The 23,615-nt window shown below is 42.1% G+C and overlaps 1 protein-coding gene across 1 annotated transcript in view; it reads right to left on the bottom strand.

The window, feature by feature from the left end:
* Positions 1 to 21,624, bottom strand: part of UROC1 (urocanate hydratase 1) — a gene marked incomplete at both ends in the record, with an annotated part of 45,573 nt that extends 23,949 nt beyond the window's left edge. The window contains 8 exons of the mRNA XM_082487878.1: positions 2,627 to 2,770; positions 3,385 to 3,451; positions 4,445 to 4,506; positions 5,175 to 5,303; positions 10,639 to 10,698; positions 11,810 to 11,903; positions 14,592 to 14,722; positions 21,499 to 21,624. Of these exons, the coding sequence (XP_082344004.1) occupies positions 2,627 to 2,770; positions 3,385 to 3,451; positions 4,445 to 4,506; positions 5,175 to 5,303; positions 10,639 to 10,698; positions 11,810 to 11,903; positions 14,592 to 14,722; positions 21,499 to 21,624 (813 nt within the window). The remainder of the gene's footprint in view (positions 1 to 2,626; positions 2,771 to 3,384; positions 3,452 to 4,444; positions 4,507 to 5,174; positions 5,304 to 10,638; positions 10,699 to 11,809; positions 11,904 to 14,591; positions 14,723 to 21,498) is intronic.
* Positions 21,625 to 23,615: the final 1,991 nt, after the last annotated feature.

Raw genomic sequence — 23,615 nt, 5'->3', positions numbered from 1 at the left:
CATAATTACTCTTAGCATGAGAAACCTTCCGTCATTTCCCACATCAGTAATAAAGACTACCCTTCTGAACCCCCAGATTATGATAATATCAGTGTCAATGCCAATGGAATTATTCAATGAAGTCAGGTGCCATGGGGGACAGCTTATTTGGGAGTTATTTAAATCAGCACAGGAAGAAAGATACTAAATGGTTTGTATGAATTACAGGAATCGGGTTCATTTAAAGCTCAGCATAACACAGATCAGATCTACTTAAATCTGTTACCACATCCTACGTATTTTACTTCAGCCCTCTCTGACAGTCTTAGTCTTTCACAGGCTTACTAGCATAGTCAAGAAAATCAGCTTCCTTTGAACCACATTTTCAAAACTATGCTCCTTTTTTGATCAGCATCTCAGTAGTTTTAAAAAATTGCACAAACACGATGAGTTAATGTCACCTCCAGTGTAGCCCTAGAGAGCTTAGTGCAGCTCAGAGGAGATAGTCTGGCCCTCCACACAATTATTTCATAAAATTACAATCATCTGCTTCGTGTCAAACAGAAGAGGTAAAAGACTTGCACCATTAATCCCTTCTGTCTGAGCTTCAGAAGCCCTGGCTGACAAAATGACATCTCTTGCACAATTCATCACTGTCATTTGCATAAATAGTTCCTTAAATAAATAATATGTACATATATATAGCTGTCCACATGTGCTCCTGAGACTCATTTCCGACAAGGATCATCTCACAGGAGATAAAAACCAGGCGATATTCAGTCTTCTGAACAAAATCATCTGTAGCCACAGAGATGAAAAGGACAAAGGACTGCTGAGAATCGCATTCACTGGAATCTCTCTTTTGTATTCTAGCATTTGAAAGATCATGATGACAGATTAGAAGTCTGAATAAAGACAATTTATTCAATAACAAATTCAATAAATTTGTTTCATCTACGGGGAGTACCTGATGAGATCTCAAATACACACAAAACTCACGTGCTAACAAAACCACTTTTGCACCATCATTGTAAAACAGATGAAACTCTAACCTTCCCTGAATAAGACCTGAGCTAGTCAGAGCTGGTCACATTTACTGCATGCCACGTGGGCAGTCTGACCCATTATGTTTTGAAGTTTAATTATAATTGCCATTGGTCAGTTTGCAATATTCTTACCCTTTTCATTGCAGCAAGTGACATGCCCGCAGCAGAGGTCTGCCAGCTAATTCTCTCCATAAATGACTTTGGCTGAGAAGGCTAAACTCCCACTCCCGTCAGCTCCGGCTGGAGCTTACTTCTCAAAAAATCTCTTTTCCTCTGGAGCAGTAACAAGAGCTCCTTAACTGCAGATAGTCAAAAGAGCTCAATGCATTTTGGTAGGTCCTGTATCTGCTCCACCAAGAATGTTTCCCCACTGTATTGAATTCAAAGGGAGTCATGAGGAAAGAGATGTGTGGAAATGTTTATTGTTTCTCAATAGTCAATATCATTAAAGATATTCACTGCCATTTTCACAGAACTGTAGAGCAACGCTTTATGTTAAAAATTGTCACAGTGGTTTTGTAGTCCATCCTTCCATCTGATTTGTCAGAACAGAACCCCATGATAAGCATATTAGCTGAAAATTGCACATATTAGGAGAACCTATTGTGTTTCTATATGAAAATGAATATCAGTCAAAACTTACAGGCATATATACTTAATCAAGATTATGATGTTGGTGTTCTGCATTATATGAGATACTTAAGGATATCTGTGGATCCAGTGGATCCTATCATACACTATACTGATTACTTGGACATTAGCAGTCTTTGAATCACAGATGGTGATTAGATTCTCTTTGTTTATGGGAGGAAATAGCTGGGCTATTTTAATATATTTGGATCAGAGAAACATTACATCAGGATGAAAGACTCTCTACAAAGAATAAATGCTGTGGGTGAGCTTCAGGGAACAGGGAAAATGCCACTACAGAACTTCTCCCCCATCAGCATTTTCCCTTAACAGAAATTACCTTCGTCGTCTACAAACTTGTAGACGTAAGTGCTTGTAATTACCCTCACCATATTCATACTGAAGCCAACTTTAAAATTCCACATTTTACAAAATCCCATTGACTTCAAAGAATCACAACACCAAGCAACTTCGTTAGTCTCAACCTTGATGAGTGAATCATACCAACGTTTTTAACAGGTACTTTCCATTGCACCTGATAAGAGTGCCAGAGGCATCAAAGATTAATCGTAATTAACTAACACCTTTTCAACAGACCTTTTGTGGCATGAGAGGGTGCCGTTCCCATGGAAATTGCTTGTGGAAGTTACACCCTTTCACACGTGAAATGAGGGTAGCTCAAGCACTAAGAAAGGCTCATCGACACCATCATTCTGCACTGTTTGTGAAGGAATCCCAAGAAGTTGCAGTCCATATCCTCACAGTCTGACCCAGCGAGCGAACAAATAGAGGGTGAAATAGCAGTGAAAACCGCTCAGCAATGAAAAGCACAGACAGATCTTAGAAAAGAGTATCTTTCCCCGAGTTTGGCTTGTCAGGGTTACTTGAGGAACATGTCAGATCAAGAGAATGAGGGTTCTGATTCAGCACATGAACAAGAAATGACCAAATGAAAGCAGCATTGCTCTCACCTCTGCAATGATCCCCACACACCCAGCAATGACTGCAGCCTTCGCTTGAGCCCCACTCATCCCTCCGAGACCAGAAGTAACAAACACCTTTCCGGACAGGTCTTCTGCCTTCAAGTAGCGACGGCCTGCATTGAGCACTGTGAGCTGCACACGACACAATACAGCAATTATCAGGAGCTGGTTTTCCTGGAGTCCCTGAAATTTAAAGATCTTCTTTCTCTTTCGCAAACAGGATGAAACTTGGGGGTCATTGGGACCATGAAACTGTTTTAATCTTTTAAGAAGGAAACATGTCTTAAAGTGATGTTATGAAACCATCTGTCCTGATTACGTTTATTTCTCTCACCGTGAAATAGGATAGAATAGTAAGTGGTTCCCAACATGCTGCTCTTGGGGTATAGAGACTTATTCAGGATGGCCGCAAAGGACAGCTGAGGAAAACAGCTAAGAAAATAAGCTAAGGAAACATTTTTACCTAACACATTTGGTCAATTCCTACTTCACTTATTGTAGCTAGATATGAGCTCAGACTGAGACCATGATTGCAGATTCCTTCAGGGCTGTGTTCTGGATAAGATGCCAGGGACTATCTGAGGGGAAGGACACTGATTTTTTAAGAAGCCGGCAATGAGAATTTCTCTGGTAGCTCGAACATCCTCTCACAGCAATCCAATCCAATCCACTCCAGTCATCAGTGACTGTGGGAGATACCCTCCTCCAAAAGGTACTGACAAATAGACTGTTCCCCAGTTTCTTACCACAGTCCCATGGACTATTCCCTGAGGCCCAATGTAGCAGTAGCTCCCTGCAGTCATCTGGCCGTACCTAGCAATAGCAACAAACACAATTATACCACACGTTACTCAGGCTGGAATGGATTCTGTACATGTCTACGTATGTTTCAGTATAACAAAAAAAAAGTCTGTGCTTCCATTCGTTGTTAAAGATCTGCTATTATCAAATTCATAACTTAATTGAGTTTCTTCATTAGTGATGCATCAACATGTTTTCAGAGGATCATTTAGCTCTTAAAATCGAGTTCAAAAAAGCACGGATCAAAAAAATGAGTGTAAACTTTTCTGGTATTTAGCATAGTGACTAGGACACAGGACACTCCTTTTCACATTGTTGGCATTTTATGTCATTGGTTTCCAGTGGCACTCGTGCTTCTAAGTGACGTAGTCACTTTTGAAGTTGTTAGCCCAGAACAGTTGTCCGTATACCTATGAAATTCCCAGGAAAGCGGCAACGGACATTCTCTATTCATGCCCATTCTTCCAGCTTCTTTATCTGCACACGCTCAGCTCTCCAGTGGTTTTAATTTATTCTCTCCATGGTACACAACAGAATAGTAGTCCTGCTCATCAACTAGATGAGCAGTAAAAAAGTAGGTAAATAATCATTCAAAAAATATAAAAAATTATAACTTTCTACTTCAAAGCTTTCTCTTAGTGCAAAGGAATGCTTCATAACTTGTGTTTTCTGTAGGTTGCAAAACAACCACTGCAAAGTGGAACCAGTCAGTGCTATAAGTAGGTTATGATTAAGGCTTCAGACTGTAATTCAGCCAAGTCCCACATATAAACCTAATACTAATTCCTAGCAGACCTCAATTACATCCTTATATATGTGGCTGAACATAACTCAAACTCCTAAGTAATTCCACTTAAGTGTGCATTAATGCTTTGTAGCATCATGACTTTGTGCAGCAGAGTTGAAATCCATCTACATTAGAAATTGTAACCAGCCACTGCTTGATGTCTGAATTACATTTTAGTTAACTATTTGATATATTTTAATAGTGAGGTATCTTCTTACATTGTTACTCCCAAAGCAAACATCTTCTCATATTCATCTCTGGTGGAATAGTTGGGAATCACCTAAGAAAACAATCAAAAGAAAACTCACATAAGCAAATTAGAGATTTAAGCACATCTTTTTAACAGCCTACAGTTCTCTAACTGTGACACACATAGAAAAACAATAAAAAACAGGAAGAGAGATTCCGGTGTTTTGTTCCATGCATTCTAGTATTAGGAAAAAAAAAAAAAAAAAGTCTGGTCTTTCTGGCAGTGTGACTGTCATGCAAATTTTAAGGAAAGCAGTTCTCTAGCCACAAAACTAGCCTGCAGAGAGATAGACATTGGATGCTTCAAAAGACTGGCAATGAACCAGTATGCTCACTTGTCCAGCTTTCCTTCCAAGCAAAGCAGTCCAGATATCTGAGCATCTGATGAATAGTCATCTGTTTGTCTATTAAGGGCTTTTAAATCTTTCAAACTCAGCCTAGCTGAACTGTTTTGGTCAAGAACACGTACAGCTCAGTCTCAGAACAGAAGTCATCTCATAAGGAGAAGGTTGTTCCCTCCATCACTGCACACTTGAGGTGAGAGTGGCTGTACTGGAATAGATGCTGCAGAATTTGGATCCCAGATTCTCCTGCATGCTGTTGTAAGTTCAAGTAGCATAAATAATATTTTAATTCAGCAAATACTTGAAAACTAAACAGAAGAGGAGAAAAAAGAGAAAACAAGATACTAATACCTACCATGCCGTTAGTAATGATTAATCGAGGAGCATACTGATGGCTGGGAAAGAGTCCCAGAGGATGTCCACTGTACATTACTAGCGTTTGCTCTTCAGTCATCTCTGACAAATAGTGCATTACCAACCAGAACTGAAAGGAAAAGCAAAGAAAGTGAAGGAATCTTTCTATCTTACATTTATGTTTCTTTGTGAAGCTGCTAAACTTTCAGTATGAAGGCAACTATAGAGATAATGAGGTGTATTCATATAGAATAACAGCCAGAGCTCTCAACACATTTTTGCTTTTAATAAATTCCATTAAGAGCTATCACTCAGCAGGAAACATAAATCACCAACTGGCAACAGTCTGAGTAAGTTCCAGAATAACTCTCCAGTACAAACCCCAGAAACCCTTCATTTTTAAGGCTGTTCTAATTTTATCTTGAGGTTAACCATTCGTATCTGGCACTTTTCTGGCAATCTGTCCAAAGCCAAAATTTTCCCTATAAAGTGATTAAAATACCCATGCATACTGTTGATCATAACCTTGAATGGATAATTCAGCATCTTATGGTGCTTGTCATCTTTTCAACAAATGGATATCACAATGTGCACTTAAAAAATGAAATAATTTTTCTTCTCAAAGAAAAAAATTCACCTTTCATTATTGACAGTGAAGAAAGTCCTTGAGGCATCCAGGAGTACACAAATAAATGCATCTCAACTTTCTCTGCATAATTCAACGGTTACTCTTGGTGTATGCCAAAAAGCAGGCTTTGACTATCTAAGCTGCCTATAGATTTGACTCACATCCATCATTGTCTGTCAAAAAGCCCATTATATTCCACAGGACTTTTAGTATGTGACAAGTAGGCCTGAGAGAAGCTTTCCCATCCAATATTGGAATTCAAAAATAGCTTGAAACTAGAGTTTCTGTAGGGACACAAAGTTTTGAGAAAAAAAAATGGAACTGCTGATCAAAGAGGCAACAATATCAGTTGTCACGGGCACTTAACCTCTGTGTCTTTGATCTGAATTAAAAACGGTACAGATTTGAAGCCAATCCCTTCTAACCCAGCTAATTTCCAAGCTGCAAGTTAAGTTGAGCTGGAAAGAGTTACTAGAGTTACTGTCTTGCTTTTTACATTTTGGTTTTGTTTGGGGAAAAACGTTGAATAATCAAATTCTGGTCCTAGGACAGAACAGGTAACTAGCTGAACTCTCCACTCTTTAGCAGGCTGGAAAAAACATTGCAATAAAACTAGAAGCTGTAAGATAGATCTTGTTGCACTGAAAGGCGCGACTAGGAAGGACAGTTCTGTTGTCTGCAGGCTTGTAAAGTTAGCTCTGGACGTGGTTCTTTCTTTTAAAATTATTCAGAAGAAAACACAGGTCTGCGTGAATGATATAAACCAAACTGAACCTTTTCACTAGGAACTTTGCAATGACAGATTTCCAAAAAGCATGTTGTTTTCAAGCCACAAACAGAACAAAATGTTCTGTCATAACCGAATCATTCATGTGATTCCTACCCTAAGTAAGCAGAAACAAAAAGGTTTTGTTTGTTCTGCTGTGAAACAACTGCAGGTCATAGCTCTGGCTTGGATGAGAACAAGAGAAAAGAGAGTATTTCCGACTTTGGCAGTGCTTCTACTTCACCTTGCAGCCCAGCATCTGCCTAAAGGATGTCAGTCCAATAGAGGCTACTATATAAACTGCTTGCACTGCCTACAGCAGAAATGCTGCAAAACTCACGTAGCTAACAGGCATTAGTTAACTGGCATTTACTAATTAATACACAGAATAAAGAAACAGTGTGCACTGCCGTGGTACCTTTCTTTTTAAAGTCAGAACAGTTTTGCCTCAAAAGCTGCTTAAGACTTCTACTTAACTCCCATTTACTAGATTAGGAAACTGAAGCATGAGTTTTCTCTCAGCCACCAACAAAAAACCCAGTCAAACTGGGAAGAAAATCCAGGTTTCGTGCTACAGTGAGGAGCCCATTCCTCTCTTCCCCTAACTGATCCTTCATTTAAAGTTAGTTTTGCTTGGATTTTTTAATAAGGGAGAAGCCAGCTTCAGGTAAAGCCACAACAAGGTGCATACATGTTCCCTTATGACAGAAGTTGGCTCCTTAAGTCAGCTTTTGCTTATGTAAGCTACTGAATCATAGAATGGTTTGGGTTGGAAGGGATCTTAAAGATCATCTAGTTCCAACCCCCCTGCCATGGGCAGGGACACCTCCCACTAGACCAGGTTGCTCAAAGCCCCATCCAGCCTGGCCTTGAACACTTCCAGGGATGGGGCATCACAACTTCCCTGGGCAACCTGTGCCAATGCCTCAGCACCCTCAGAGTAAAGAATTTCTTCCTAATATCTAATCTAAATCTACCCTTTTTCAGTTTAAAACCATTACCCCTCATCCTATCACTACACTCCCTGATAAAGAGTCCCTCCCCATCTGTCCTGTAGGTCCCCTTTAGGTACTAGAAGGCCACTATAAGGTCTCCCCAGAGCTTTCTCTTCTCCAGGCTGAACAGCCCCAACTGTCTCAGCCTGTCTCCATAGGAGCGGTGCTCCAGCCCTCTGATCATCTTTGTGGCCCTCCTCTGGACCCACTCCAACAGGTCCACGTCCTTATGTTTGGGGCCCCAGAGCTGGATGCAGTACTCCAGGTGGGGTTTCACCAGAGCAAAGTAGTAGGGCAGAATCACCTTCCTCGTCCTGCTGGCCACACTTCTTTTGAGGCAGCCCAGGATGCGGGTGGCTTTCTGGGCTGCAAGCGCACATTGCCAGGTCATGTTGAGCTTCTCATCCACCAACACCACCAAGTCCTCCTCAAGGCTGCTCTCCATCCATTCTCCACCCAGCCTGTATTTGTGCATGGGATTGCCCTGACCCATGTGCAGGACCTTGTACTTGGCCTCGTTGAACTTCATGAGGTTTGCACGGGTCCATCTCTCAAGCCTGTCCAGGTCCCTCTGGATGGCATCCCTTCCCTCCAGCATGTCAACTGCACCACATAGCTTGGTGTCGTTGGCAAACTTGCTGAGGGTGCACTCATTCCCACTGTCCATGTTGCTGACAAAGATGTTAAACACCCCCGGTCCCAGTGCCGACCCCTGAGGAATGCTACTCATCACTGGTCTCCAGTTGGACATTGAGCCATTGACCACAACTCTTTAAGTGCAACCATTTAGAGACAAGAATGACGTGCAGGACAGTGTCAAATGCTTTGCACAAGTCCAGGTAGATGATGTCAGTTGCTTTTCCCTTACCCACCAACACTGTAACCCGCCATAGAAGGACACCAAATTTGTCAGACATGATTTGTCTCTAGTGCAGCCATGTTGGCTGTCACTGTTCATCTCCTTATTTTCCATATGCCTTAGCATACTTCCCAGGAGGATCTGCTCCATGATCTTGCTGGGTACAGTGGTGAGACTGACTGGCCTGTAGATCCCCAGGTCTTCCTTTTTTCCCTTTTTAAAAATGGGGATTATGATTCCCCTTTTTCAGTCTGCAGGAACTCCAGCAGACCGCCATGACTTCTCAAATATGATGGATAGTGGCTTAACAACTTAATCTGCCGGTTCCCTTAGGACCTGTGGATGCATCTCATCAGGCCCCATGGATTTTTGCACCTTCAGGTTCCTTAGATGGTCTTGAACTTGGTCTCCTACAGTGGGCGGCTCTTCATTCTCCCAGTACCTGCCTTTGCCTTCTGTGACTTGGGCAGTGTGGCTAGAGCACTTGCTGGTGAAGACTGAGGCAAAAAAATCATTGTGTACCTCAGCCTTCTCCATATCCCAGGTAACCAGGTCTCCTATTTCCTTCCTGACTGGGCCCACATTTTCCCTAGTCTTCCTTTTGTCACTGATGTACCTGTAGAAGATTTTCTTGATGTCCGTGGCCAGATTTAATTCTATCTGCACTTTAGCTTTCCCAACCTGATCTCTGGCTGCTCGGACAACTTCTCTGAATTCCTCCCAGGCTACCTGTCCTTGCTTCCACCCTCTATAGGCTTCCTTCTTCTGTTTGAGTTTGTCCATGAGCTCCTTGTTCATCCATGTAGGCCTCCTAGTGGTTTTGCCTGACTTCCTCTTTGTTGGGATGCATCACTCCTGAGATTGGAGAAGGTGATCCTTGAATATTAACCAGCTTTCTTGGGCCCCTCTTCCCTCCAGGGCTTTATCCCATGGTACTCTACCAAGTAGATCCCTGAAGAGGCCAAAGTCTGCTCTCCCAATGTCCAGGGTAGAGAGCTTGCTGCGCATGCTCCTTGCTGCCATAAGGATCTTGAACTCCACCGTTTCATGGTCACTGCAGCCAAGGCTGCCCTTGAGCTTCACATTCCCCACTAGTCCCTCCTTGTTGGTGAGAACACAGTACAGCATCAGAAGGTCCAGAATCAGAAATCAAGATCTTCCCAGTCTTCAGGAGTAATGCGACCCTTACTGGTGAGGTAGCTTTCTATCTGTGCCATTTCTGTTCTGCACTGCGAAATTCAATGCCACATCTCCACCTGTCCCCACTCTGTGACCTTGGGACGTTCCAGAGGCTGCAGGAATGATGTGGTTTTGACATTTACAGTAACCCCATTTGTGCGTATCCAGATACTCAGGATGGTTGTTTATGAAACGTTCCTCCTGCCACCACATACCTGTAGAGCAATCCGACCCAGACCCATTTTTTTTCTTGAGAGAATAAGTTGAGCTCATACAAAACATAATTCTAAATATGTTGCTGATGCCGAAGATCTCCTAAAAATGTTTCCCACATGCATTTTGCAGTATTTGGATTAAAGCAACTGTATTTATTGCCATTTTTGTCTAGAGAATGAGAAAAGAGACTATACGACCACACCTTAAACATCCCAGCTCCGATTTTGGACAGGCTTTGACCCACCTGCTGTTATTTGCAGAAGACCAGGGATAATGTTGCTAGGCCTGACAGTAATAGCACTATGATCTGGCCAGCTAGCATGTAAATATTTACAGCTAATCTGATTTGCTTGGAAAAAGACTCAGGATTGCACTTTCTTAAATCAAAGCCTTTTTTTCTTTTTTATTCCACTACTTGTGAAAAATGTTGCAAAAGTACCAGAAACAAGCAAGCAAAAGATACACTTTTTTGTTTCCTAGAATTCATTTTGACTCTCAAATTATCTGTACAAAATACACAGGCACAGACAAATGTATCAGAGAAAGACAAAGAACTGGTCTTTACATCATCATGCACAGCTTGGTATGTTTATGGTATTACGTTTAGTATTTCTGCTGGGCTGTCTGTGCTCTCCTTACTAAATAAAGCTCTCCCCATCTATGCAGTTCAGAACCGAGCATTCCTCTACCCAGACAGGATGCTTTGGAGTATTTTGAGACAATGATTGCCAAGAATTATCACAAGCTGCCGAAGCAGAATGTGTGTTGGGGGAGGGTGAAACTGATTTTGTGAAACAAGTTGCACAAGCAGCAACGTCCTACCTGTGCCCAGTTGCTGAAGACCTGCCCATTTCCTCCGTAAGTGACAAGCTCCTGAGGAAACTGAAAAAGACAATTTAACAATAAGGCAAACACTTTTCTGCAACATTTCACTGTATCTCCAAGCTATTTTTTAAATCTCAATAATAAATCTTTTCTATAGCTTATTGCATCGACACTCACTAGATTCTTGAAATCCAAAAATAGCATCCAAAAAGTGATAATTTAAGGAAAAAAAAAAAATATTAAAAATTCTTTTTCAAAATTAGGTATTTGCTGTTGTTACAATGGTATTTTGGATGCAGAATGCTACATAGTGATTCCTGGACTGCAGTTTCTGTAACAGACAGACGTCTCGGTAAACTCCCTTAAACAGGGACTGAGTGAGCTTACAGTTTGGTTGCTACTGGCATTTAGAGCTGGAAGAGTCTACGGCCAGCAGGGCATAGTTGCACGGCCTCTCCCCTGCCACTTGTAAAAAGATGCATGACACTGGGTAGGACCTGTAAGGATGGATTTTGGTCCTGTAATCATCTGGTAAATCTGTCCTTGAGGGACGAGCTTTCAAAGATACGGGAAACATCAGCACTAATTTTTCAACATATGTTGTAGAAGCGATGTACTAGAGCTGAGCTCTACCCATCTCACAGACAGTGACCAAGCTCCTGCATATCGCAGGAGCGAGCCTTGCTGGTGTTGTAGGAGGCCTCAGAGGTCTGAGTGAGGACCAGGACCCACCGACTGCACACAGCAGGAAACTAAAGAACTTAATCCGAAAGACCCCAAACCCCAGGAATCTAAACATAACCACAAGGAAAGTACAGAATCGCCTTTAGTCCCTTGCAGGCTTAGCCTCGCAGAAGTGGACATTCTTGCACAGCACTCTGTCAGGAGGCTGCCTTGGCAATGCCGAAATTGGCCTGCTTAGCTAACACACAGCAGCCAGCTCTACAGGCACAGCAACTGGCACCTTCCTCAGAGCACAGAACCAGCAGAAGGCCTATGAACAACTAAAATCCTATTCGATCTGTGGGAGGAGGAACATCTTCAAAAGGATTAATTTCACCTATATGCCTAAATTCTTCAGTTTTTACATGAGAGCGCATACAGAAAGTAGCTTGCACATTTGCTGCTGCCCTGTGAATCCAGCTTCCTTATTTTCACTGTGCCTTACCTGAGCCACTGAGGGATCCAGATTATTCATGATCATCAACATAATGGCAGCAGCTGATTTGGTCTTGCAGGGGTAGTCTCCTATGGGGTACGCTCTGAAAGGGTAGTCACAAAAATTTAGGAGAGACACTCAGACTCACAAAGGCAACCACAACAACACACCCCACAGAAACATCCCTGCATGCCAACACACCCGTTTGAGTTGCAGGCTTTTATCCAGGGTTGGGGGGAAGGAGAAAGTGCAGATCTGAAACGAAATACGTAGCTTAACAGGGAAATAAGGTTTTAACTGCTATCAGAACTAAGCAAAGAACAAAATTGTATCCAGCTTATCATTTGCTGAATCAGTTAATCACAATTGGTTATAAATAAGGTGGCCAAGAGCTCTCATTGCTTTTTAACTGGATTTTTTGGGGGATGCTGGAACTGGCCTTCATAACACAGCTGCCAGGCTAAGCAGCTAAGTCCTGCAACACCAAGGGAAATAGCATCAGTGGAAGTTGCCTTCAGGCTCATCGGCCCTTGGTTTTTAAGATCCTGTCTAAGAAAAACACCCAGGTTGAATTTCAGTCCCAAAGAAACTCTCAAAAACTGAACTAGTTAGGAGAAATATCAGTCTTTTCACTGAATAAGATGCATTTCATCCAGAAAGCTGAGAGGTGAGGTATGGGAAAGCCTCGCAAAGGTATCCCGAGTCAGGTTTCCTAGCACTAATGTGTTTCAATGCCACCTGCTGTGATCATCTCACTGTTATCTTCTCCTCCACCATCTGCTTTTTATATCAGATTGCTCTAGAACATCTAGTCCTAGATTTATATTGTAGCTCTTCAGGGCAGGGGCAGTTCTTCTGCTGTGTTTGCACAGGTCTTAGTACAATTGTGCTGAGGCCTCTCAGGTATGTCACCAAAATGAAGTATAACCACTGAGCAAGAGTTTTGCTCTTTCCCTTTCTCTAATCAACGTCACCATTGCAGACGCTGGAAATTCCTAAAGGTAGATAGGATCATTTGACATGGTTTCTAAATTATCTTCCTTTTATTGGGCAATAGATCTTCAGTGGCTGCACATTTGGTTTGTACAGGGAAGACAACCAAAAAGGTTAGGCTAAAGAGTGCCAACTACAAAAAAAATTGGACATCCACTGACCAGCTCATGAGCCAAGATCTGGAATGTATATTCTACAGATTTAGCAAATGGACTCCTCCCATGATCATATGTACTTCATCCTAGTTTTTTACACCAGGATACTAAAACAAATGCCTTGTAGTCATTGCCAAACCAGGAAGGAAAGCATGTGAGTTTCTCCACAATACTTTTTTTATTAGTATTTTCTGTTTTTCTAAGCTTGATGTGATAAAATAACAGGATTTCTGTGGAATGATAACAATTCATCAAGAGGAGCTATTTGCACATAATATTGCTTGGAACATAAAAACCCCAAAGTTCAGATATCAGCTGAGTGTGCTGGTATGGGAACATGGCTGTCAAATGGAACAGAACTAAGCTGGACTGTGCTCCCTGGGACATACAGAACAAAAATCAAATACTACCAGACTTCAGAGAACAAAATGCATTTTCTTAATCTGAGACTGTAAGAATCCATTAGAAAGAGTGATCAGTGAAATGGTCACAAAGAAAAAAAAAATATTTGAAGCTAACAAAGAGTTGCTGATGTCAGTGATGGAAACAAGCTGGTGGACTGTCTCATCCAAGCCTACTTGGAAGGTGCCTTCATTTGCAGTTCAGCACTAGGGTCCTATGAAGTCCAGCTCTGCAATATCTTTCAGACAGTCTTCCAGTTGTCCTACCCTTTGCTGAATTCTGCAAGAGCTGACCCCACGCTAGTATGGACAGCGCAGAAATATGGATGTTTGTGGAAATCAGAGTTCTTTCTAGTTGCTTGCTTTATTCAAATTTCTGTACAGACATTAACCAGGCCCCTGCTGGATGCAAAAAGGAATCAATCAGTCTAAAAAAAGCAGCTAGCCCCTGGCAGCCCTCTCTAAAACTGTTCTGCTTCACAAACATTAGCCTCATCAGCCCTAGAATGAAGTGATTCTCCAAGATCAACAGGCAACAGGCACAGCATATTACACACCAAGGTCAGATACAGGTTCCAATGACAGAAAAATGAATTGTCTTTCTTTTAAGCCCAGAAAGCCTTCTCTGGAACTCCGGGAAACAACCAGCCACCCACAGCAGGTCTCAACCCATCTGATCTTACCTCTTGGTTCAGTTGAGACTTGACTTGCAGCAGCTCAGGACTACCACAAGTTTTCTGTCCAGGTTGCAACCAGAGGTCTCTGAGTAATGACTGGCCTCTAGAACCCAAAACTTGCTGTGGGTCACAGCATTTGGATCTCTGTGTATGGCAAAGATGGCATTACCAAGGATGCAACTTTGCACAGTCCTTTTCCTGTGTTGAGTGGTGCTGAGCTTTCCAGCAGCAAGACTGTCCTGGCCCTACCATAGCCTATTGAGAAGGGTACATGCTGTCTCCCTACTAGTCCCATGGGACTCTCATGAGGACAGAGAACAGGATGAAAGCTAAAGGATGGAGGATTACTGTTACACAGTATCCCTCACTGGAAATGAAACCACTGCTATCTAAGATACACAGAACATCCAATTTTTTCAGATGATGCACTTCATTAGTATGTTATGATGACTTCTACAAGAGGTAAATTAGGACACAGCAATGCCACTATTTAGAGGTCAGCTTTACAGGCGAAAGCTGGTAAGCAAATGGCAGCCAAATACAATAGGAACCATCCAGTCCTTACCTCATCTCAATATCTGGAAAGAATCTGTACATATAGATATGGCCGTACAGCCTGAGTTCTTCAGCAAATTCCAGTGCCAGCTTCTTTTGTATTTCAGGTGGGAAATAACGCAAGGCATTGCGCAAAGCCAGCTGCCAAAAAAACCCAAGAGAGACAAAAATCAGTGTAAAAGAGCAATGGAGGTAAATGGGTGGCCCTGAACAATAATCAATCAGCTGGAAGCCTGCCTAACCTATCACAAGGATGATATAATTTAAAAGGCCAAGCTCACACCAGGGGAGGTCCATTCCTGCTTTCCTGTTGAAGTGTTTCCACCTGCATCTTTCCTTGTAGATTCAATTGCTGTACACATGTAACTTTCCCACCCCCGGGATCTGCATGGAGAGACCTTGGAGATTTGTTAAGTAGTGCTCAATCCTATCAATATCAGACATGGATGAATTCCCTCTCACAATGCTAGGGGGCACTGAACTACCAAGGAAAAAATTGATCAGAAATCCTTAGACTGAGACCCTGAACTCCTAGAGACACTGAAGACCCTACTGTACTTTCCATTCAAAAAAGGGATCTTAGCCCTGCGTGATGTAACATACTCCCAGATGAAGATGTTCTTGGGCTAAGTTTTTTTTTAAAGATTCACTACATTTAGCATCCTAATGTATTGCAAAGGGTGGTGGTTTACATTATTTTATTGATGCTACACGTATCACTCCCAAATTAGCTAAAGTGATTACCAGGCACTGAATTAAACTCTGCAGATGATACTACATGGCTTGTACTCCCTATTGCCTTCAAAGACATTATCTATGCTTTGCAAAGTACAGTATGTCCTTTTGTATGAAAGAAACCATAAATAAATCACTGCCTTTAGTAACAGTCTGCTAAGTCACATCTCTGTATTCCATGTTCCATTTGATTAAAACCATAATAAGAATAAAGATTTTGTAATCTTTAAAAAGCCATTTTCGTGCAAAGATGCTAAAAGATCTTATAAGTTCCCTGACAAATGACGACACTATCCAAATGACTTTTAGTTGAAGAGACTCACAAATCATACGGAATTTCACATCATCTTTAGGTTGCTTTTTAAAGGCTGTGGAAAGGGCAGTAAAGGATCAAGTTTGCTTCCAAATCTGAAAACAGTCTACAAAACAACAAGGGAAGCCCAGTTTAGGAAAGGGCTGAGTATAGCAAGGATACCTCATGTTTGTGACACCTGCCGTTGGCAGTTCAAGGAGTTATGGAAGCCAGTATTTTCTGGAGGAGGTGAAGGGGTATGCTGTAGTACAGGAAATCAGTATCTCCAACAAAGGCACCTAGAACCATCCCACCTAGGTATCATCACCATTCATCCTGGTAAGGAGTCCTGAAAAGCTCTTTAAAGCCCTTAGTTCAGTAATAAACCTCCTCATTCAACATGACTGTGGTCTGGATCTTCTGGCTAGAGGTCTCCAGCCCCTTCATTTGAGCATGCTGGTCTCAGACCGTAGACAGAAAGAACAATAAAACTAAAAATGCCCCATACTAAGAGAGGTTTTTCTTGGCATACTTGCTACTGAACAGGCGTATGGGTCAGACCCTTTCAGAGCAGCGAAGCTATACTGATTTACACCAGCTGAGAATCAGACCAGTAAAACCCTACAAATTAGATTTGCCACTCCACACAGAGAATGACAAGGGGGAAAACCTATTTACCAGATGAGCAAATGCAACTTCCATCTCCAAATACCACCTTATTCTTCTCCAGTCAGATAAGCAGTTATTTTTCAAGGGCATGTTATTAACAAACACAAAAATCCCAGCTATACCCAGACCGTGTCAAAATATGTGGGGATTTTCAAAGTCAACCTCTGTGTCAAGCAGCCATCACAGTAGGTTCTAGATCTAAGAAATTTCTGAAGTAAAAATAAAATCATCTGCACCACTTGCAACAACAAAATCAAGATGAAAACACTGCCACATTTGGCAATTTGTCTGTCTGCGAGAACTACAGAGAACTATCAGGATGAGTGTTTTGCTTCCAGTCTGGCAAGGATCACCCAGTCTTTGATCAATATATTATGTGAATTATAATGAAACTGATGAGCAAATATTTTTCTTCACCCTAGAAATACAAGCAAGCAAAATCTGGTTGAATTTTCAAATAAATTCACTTAGACTGAGCCTCTAACCTATTAATGTTATACATCAGCAGAAGCCTGAATTTTGATGATGCAAACATTAATGAAACATGAACTTGCATGTTATATGAAGGGTGGGAAGGGCGCCTTGGTTGCACAGACAATAGAGAGCTGATCTTATGAAAGGGGACTAAGACCGGGGCTTGTTTAGCTTAACTGAACAAAGGTGACATTCGACTGCTGTCTCACCACACCATAAACGTCAAAGCAGGAAGGAGCTTCAGGGAAATGCTGGAAGAGGAATAAATAGCTGTGAATTAGCCACAAAAAATGTAGTCTTGAAATTAGGAGAATTTAAATAAAAGAGATTCTGAAACAGTCTCCCAATAAGAGAGGTAAGGTGCTTAAAATTGCTTAGATGGAGCCTGACTGCTTGATGAAAGGGCAATTGCCACGTGCATCAAGCAGAATTTTGCATATTCATTATTGAGTCATAAACTGAACAACCTGAGAAAGGCACTCAAGGGGCAAATTCATCATGCTGTTGTGGAAAGGTAATACAAGGCCATTATTCATTATATTTCATTAAAGCACCATATAAAACATTATTCTGACCTTTAAGTAGGATTGATTTTACCTATAACTGACACATTGCACTCTGATTATTAGACATTGTGCATTTGATATTTATTCTTCCTGTTCATAACTTCTATTGACAGAAGCTTAAGCTGTACGTGCTCAGCACCTCTGGAAAACTAGGTCCAGAGGTCATTGGTGTCTTAATAAATAAATCAATTGCACTTACACTCCTGAGCCTGATAAGTTGTTTTAAAAAACCGACCCTGAATTTGCTGAGTTACTGATTCAGATCAGCTCAGTGCAATGCAAGCATCAGATGCAAAGTCTTCCTCTTCGATCTGCCAGCTGAACCCAACATTTGATTCTTGTCATTAAGCTCTAGCCACTGGTAGGGTGTCATTTTTGGATTCACTGGCATTTATACAGCAAAACATGATCCTGCTGCCATTTAGTCAAGATTCACACCTCTCAATGTCAAGAAATATGTAGTCAAAAGAACCCATGAAATCCTGCTCCTATCAATCAGGTGTAAACATCTGTTGTGAGATTCTCTCAATAAATCAAGAATACTGGCCTCTTTGTTAACTGACGTTTGCTGAAGAACCAGTGCCTCTTCAGAAGGAATGGCATTCATTTCCCTTTTCTAACAACAATATCAAGACTGCCAATTTAAGGATCTTGAGATACTCAAACACCACAATTTATAGTCTCCCGGTTTACTGAGAGGAAGGAAAGCATGAGGTAAGGAAGTGATTAGCTAAACTCTACAACAGTTTCATTCTTAGTTCTTCCCTTTCCCAGTGGAGATGTTGCTTGCCTCCCATTTGTCCTCTTCTGCCTGATGACATCCACACCCAGAATCTTTGGGCACTATTCTCTAAACAGCAACTGTAAAAGCAAGATGGTTTTTTCAGGTATTATTCTTCCTGATAGGTGCCAGTTTAGATCAGCTCAGTTGGGAAGGAAACATGGCGATTTCTGACTGCCCGTTGCTACAAATGCCCCCTGAGCTGTGAAAGTTTAACCAAGTTCTTCATCATCCAGACATTCCAGAATAGGAGCCAACAGGTTGGCCTTCCCAATCAACATATAAACTTTTTAAAGTGGCCTTGTTTCTGGATGTGTAAAGCCACCATTAAGGTCAAATGTCCTGCTGCTTCTCCAGAAAGTTCAACAAAAACTTCAGGTGCTACACAACTTCACAGGCTCTGGTTTTCAGCTCTTCATACTAAGATGTCACAAAGCAGCAAGACCCAGCTGCTTCCTAAGGGATACGGAGCCAGAGTAACACAGCCAGCAGGACAGGCACCTCACCAGCAAGGGCCCAGCCTCATAGTACCTGAGGGAGGTGAGCAGGGCAGCCCAGGGATGGCAGCCAGTTCCACCAGAAGTCCAGGTCATCAGGCAAGATCATGGTGATGTGCAGGTCTAGGGCCAAGCTAGGAGTGTGAGTCACGATCAGATCTGGTGATGGTTATCACAGAAAGCTAAGGCTCAGAAATCACCAGGAAGGTTCATAGTGGCAAATCAGCCCACAGGTTGGAGACCAGACCATGGCTGGGCACAGCAACAACCTGTGACAGAACTAGAGACAGACACACCTCCAACATAAATGAGAGAGGAGTCCCAGCCCTGAGCTTAAATGAAGCCCCTAAACCTATGGGCAGAGGGCATGGGTGAGGATCTCAGCTGAGGCTCGTTCAAGGTCATCAAGGACCATTACTGACCTCAGGGCCCTGTGACAGAAACACAAATGATACTGCAATCAGGTAGCAGATGATCATGCTGAGGTAGCAGGAAGACTGTAACATGATTTGGCTCTAAGATAAGTAAGGGAACTGCTGTGTGAATGAACACATACCGTATTTTTCTGATTCTGAGCAACACTGAGAAGTGCACATTCTTCCCAAGTTGCACCAGCTTTACTGGAACGTCAATGAGTATTGAGCATGCAACGTCCTTGTTCTGCAAAGGACACACCATGCATAAGATTTTAGGGGTAGCTTCTTTGTAGCATATTTATATTAAGATACAGATGCTGAGAAACAGAAAGCTAGGGTTTCCTGAGCTGTGGAGGGAAAGAGGGAGGATGTGGCTGTTTCAGGCCTCAGGCAAAGAATGCCAAAGGAAGAGAACTCAGGAAACATATAAACAGAATCAGTTCTGAGAAATGACTTGATTTATCCAAGAAGATTAAAGTTGGTATGATATGAAGAATTATATTATATACCTCTTCCGCAAGCCCCCAAACACACAGAACTTTATAAATCTCACTTACAGGATTTCTATTACAACCACAAAATGAGGACCACGAAAATAAAACATTGGCAGTGCTAAGGTTTATTATTGTAGAAAGGGCTAAAACTGGAACGAAGGCATATGAAGAGAGGGACAAATCCTGATGAAATTAGCAGAGCATTATTAACTTCACTACTGTCAAAGCTTCCTCTCAGTACCTCAATTAGAAAATGAACATAGTGTCATACATAAAGACAAGCCTCACAATATGCTCAGCATCACACGCTGCCAACAAAATATGGAAGCTTGTCTCAAGACTTAAAAAACACCTTGTAGACAGAGACAGACAAACTTTTCTATAGTTGGCTGTCCACATGTTTCTGTAAGCATGGAACACCTCTTTAAAAAAAGATATTTGACCTCTCAGATATAAAATAAATACCAGATGAGCCTCTAACTCTGTTAAGAGTCTAAGGTGGAAGATTAAGTGTAAAATAAATCAGAAAGGAAGATTTTAAATCTTTAACAGTCTAATAAAAAACCCTACTAGTATGACATCTTGTCACATGTGGTCTGTCGATAAGAAGGAGAGATGATGGTAGGATGTTAGACAGTAGATGGGACCAGAAGACCAATCTACTGCCACCTCCCTGCAGCACTTAAAGGAAGCAGGAAACTATTCCACTTTCTATATAGGCAGTGAGGACTTTGTCATTACCTTTCTCTTCCCAGGTAGAGAGTAAGGTTTGGCATCCTTTTGAAAGATACCATCTTCTCTCCTGCAACATAGACTCCTTCATGATATAGCAGACTTCTCATGGGAAAAAGTGATTTAGCAAAGGCAAGGGATAAAATGGAGATGATGATTGGCAACGTTCTGACATGCGGTGATACTCACTCCCTGCTCCTTTATCTTCACAGCCATCACCACACACCACAGCCCCCTTCTGCACACTTAGTAGCCACACTTCCATGTGTCTGAGCTCTCCCAGGCACACACAGAATGCCTCAGCCATGAATGCTCCTGACATTGAAGTATAACCTTTTTGGATATCTCACAGCTGTTCCTCTTTCTACCCTTTGACTAGGCTCTCCTCTGAATGTGGAAGCGGACTTTGAAAGAATTTGGTTGTTGATGCCGGTGGGGAACTCCCACGAAGGCAAGGAAGTTGTGTGCAACTTGTTAGTGGGGAAGGAACTTCTGTGTTCTGACCAGAATGTCACATTATAAGTGATGTTACATGTGATGAAGCACAGACTTTCAAACCCACCTCATCCTCTCCCACACAAATTCCTAAGGATGTCCACCCATTGACGATTATTTTCTGCTGATGATTTTTTAAAATCTCCAACATGAAATAATGCAATGATTACTTTAGTGTGTACGTAGACTATTCAAACAAAAAGAGACAGGACAAGCATTACACAACTAAAGACAAATAATTAACTCAACTCCCTACAAACTTGCCTAAATTCCAGGATGCTTCAGACTACTGGTTAAAATAAATTATCTTTGGATCTTTTATGCAAATATACAGATGTGTAGCTTGTACTGTGATGTTGATTCGCCACATTTGATGTCTATTGTACTTGAGAGGTTAACTTTCACTCCCATACATATGCATTGTTTTTGCAACAGCATTCATAATTTCATCTCCAAGGAACAATGCTGGATTGACAGCATTGAAGTCTCATGCCCCTTATTTAGCTATTTAAAGTCACAGAAGCTGTTGTGCAGCAAATCTCCCTCCTATCAAGCTGCTTATCTCTGGGGGAGGAAGAAAGAAAGCAAGCAGAAGAGTTTTCAGTACTTTGTTCCATTACCCACTGAAATTATAACACCAAGGAAATACATTTGCCACAAAGTTAGGTGCACACTCAGAAAAGCAATTGAGGCAGTCAGGTCTGCTGCCTCGAGCTGCATTTATCTGAAAGGAAGAGAAGTGAGGCCCTGTGAAACCCCATGTTACCTTTTTCTCCTGAGCAGTGAGATTAGGGGTTCTCACGGGTGCATGGGGTATTCCTTTCCTCCGACCTCTGTTTTCAGGCAAAGGGTATAGAGGAAGGCCACGACAGATTTCCTTCAGGCTGGTCATAGCTGCTGAGGAAATACGAGAAGGAAAGGCAAGGCAAACTGGAGATGTACAAGAAACGAGGAACAAAGGGTGCAGGCAAGCAAGATGCTAAGCGACTGAGGTCTACCACCACTCCGGGGTGATCTCAAAGAGGACAGCCTGTCCTCTGGCTTTTGCAAACAGGCCTGTCAAGCAGAGAGGGCAGGCGGCACAGGTGACACACCTCCCCCCTCTGTGCCATGCCATTGGCTCTTCCCTCCTCCCCCAAAATGAATGATTCACAGTTTTGCTGTTTATTCTCTGGGTGCTTTGTCAGCTGGTGCAGCGCTAAGCCACTAGAGCAAACTCAGTCACTTTCCAAATCATCTGATTCCTCCAATGTCTTCATGAGAGACATGGTCTGGAGCATGAACCTTGCCTGAGACCTCAAGGATTGTGTATTTACATTTCTATAGTTTAGGAAGTAACTAAAGTTAATCATTATTATTCACATCACTGTTCATATACACTGTTCATCTCAGATGGGCATTCTTTGTTTGACACCTCTAGGTATGGGCTGTTCCTCAGATCTCATCAATTCATCTTCTAGACAATAACAGTTGTCAACAATAACGGCAAAATTTACCCCTTAGCTGTTAGCTCCTCTGAGCTCACAGGCATGAATGGATTTTAGTAGTATTTAACTGGAAATGTACTCATTAGCACTGGTAATGGTTTTCTCAAGACAGGCAATTATTGGGAGGAAGAATTAAGGCTTTCAGATCTCAGTCACTTTTATACCCCACAGTCAACAACAACCAGAAAGTCTTATGGTACTGCCATTCAGACATCACAAGTAAATGAATATACTTAATTTTGATTTTCCACTTACAGTGCAACATGAACTTTGCTCTCCATTTTCAGTTGTTGTTTAAATTATGCAGGAGCTTCTTGACCTTTATTACATCAACAGAGCTACAGCTCGTGGCCAGGAGATTTTCTCAAGTGCCACAGTTTAAGCCTGGTGAAATTAACTGGGAGAAACGTTCCAGTTAGGAATGAGCCTAAAACCTACAAATAAAAAAATACTGCAGTTTCCCACAAAGGCAGCAATCAACAAGCGATAACAACAAAGCACGATTATTAAATGACAGCATCTCATTAATGTCACATTGGCTTTAGCTCTAGGACATACTGCACATCCCCAGCTCCCACTGAAGACGCTTGAGTTGAAAGAACTCAGAACATCCCAGGGGAGCTGAGCGTGCAGCATACTCAAACCCTCTGAAGGATCCTAACTGTCATTTATGGCAGGAGAATTTTGTTTCGTAATTATACAGCATTTTTGCTGTTTTCAAACAATAGGCAAAGACAAAAAGGATAGGAAAAAACCTCCTTCATATTTTAAAATTTTCTATTGGGTTTTCTTATTAAAAACATACAAAAAAGGAAGATAAGAGTAAAGTCAGAAAATTCTACCCCAAAACCTAGCTAAATAACCCTGCCTTACAGAAACACCCCAAAGGGGAAATAAATCTGTCCTTATTCTTCTTTGTATCACCCACATTCTCCAAATCCCTCTAAGGTCTGATCTGCACACACATGGGCACAAGAATAACCTCGTCTACATTTGGACTCCCACTGGACCTGCTTCCCTCTGACATCAGGCAGAAGTGAATGGCGTTACACTGCTGTGAAAGCTGAAGAGAGAGAGAATGAAGCTGGGAGAGGGGGAACTCACTCCCTGAATTAAAAATATCTCTAGGGCTGAGCACTTTTGCCCCTGATCGCTACATGCTGGAGCCTCTGCGTCGCCGGGAGCTTTGTGTTGGCGTTACCTGAGCAAATCCGAGTTCAGGGTCATCCCCAGAGTCGGCTGGGGCAGGCAGGTGTGCCAGCGGTGGCAGAGCGGACACCCCAGGTTCTCTGGGAAGCCACCAGTCCCCTCGCTGCCTGGCTTGTCCCAGCTCACGTCTGTGATTACGGAAAGAACCCCGGTGCCCGTGCCCATTCGTACAGCGCGTGAGCCTTAC

This window comes from Vanellus vanellus, assembly GCF_965231255.1.
Source record: "Vanellus vanellus genome assembly, chromosome: 9".
NCBI classification, from domain to species: Eukaryota; Metazoa; Chordata; class Aves; order Charadriiformes; family Charadriidae; genus Vanellus; species Vanellus vanellus.
This window is presented reverse-complemented; position numbering and strand designations above follow the sequence as displayed.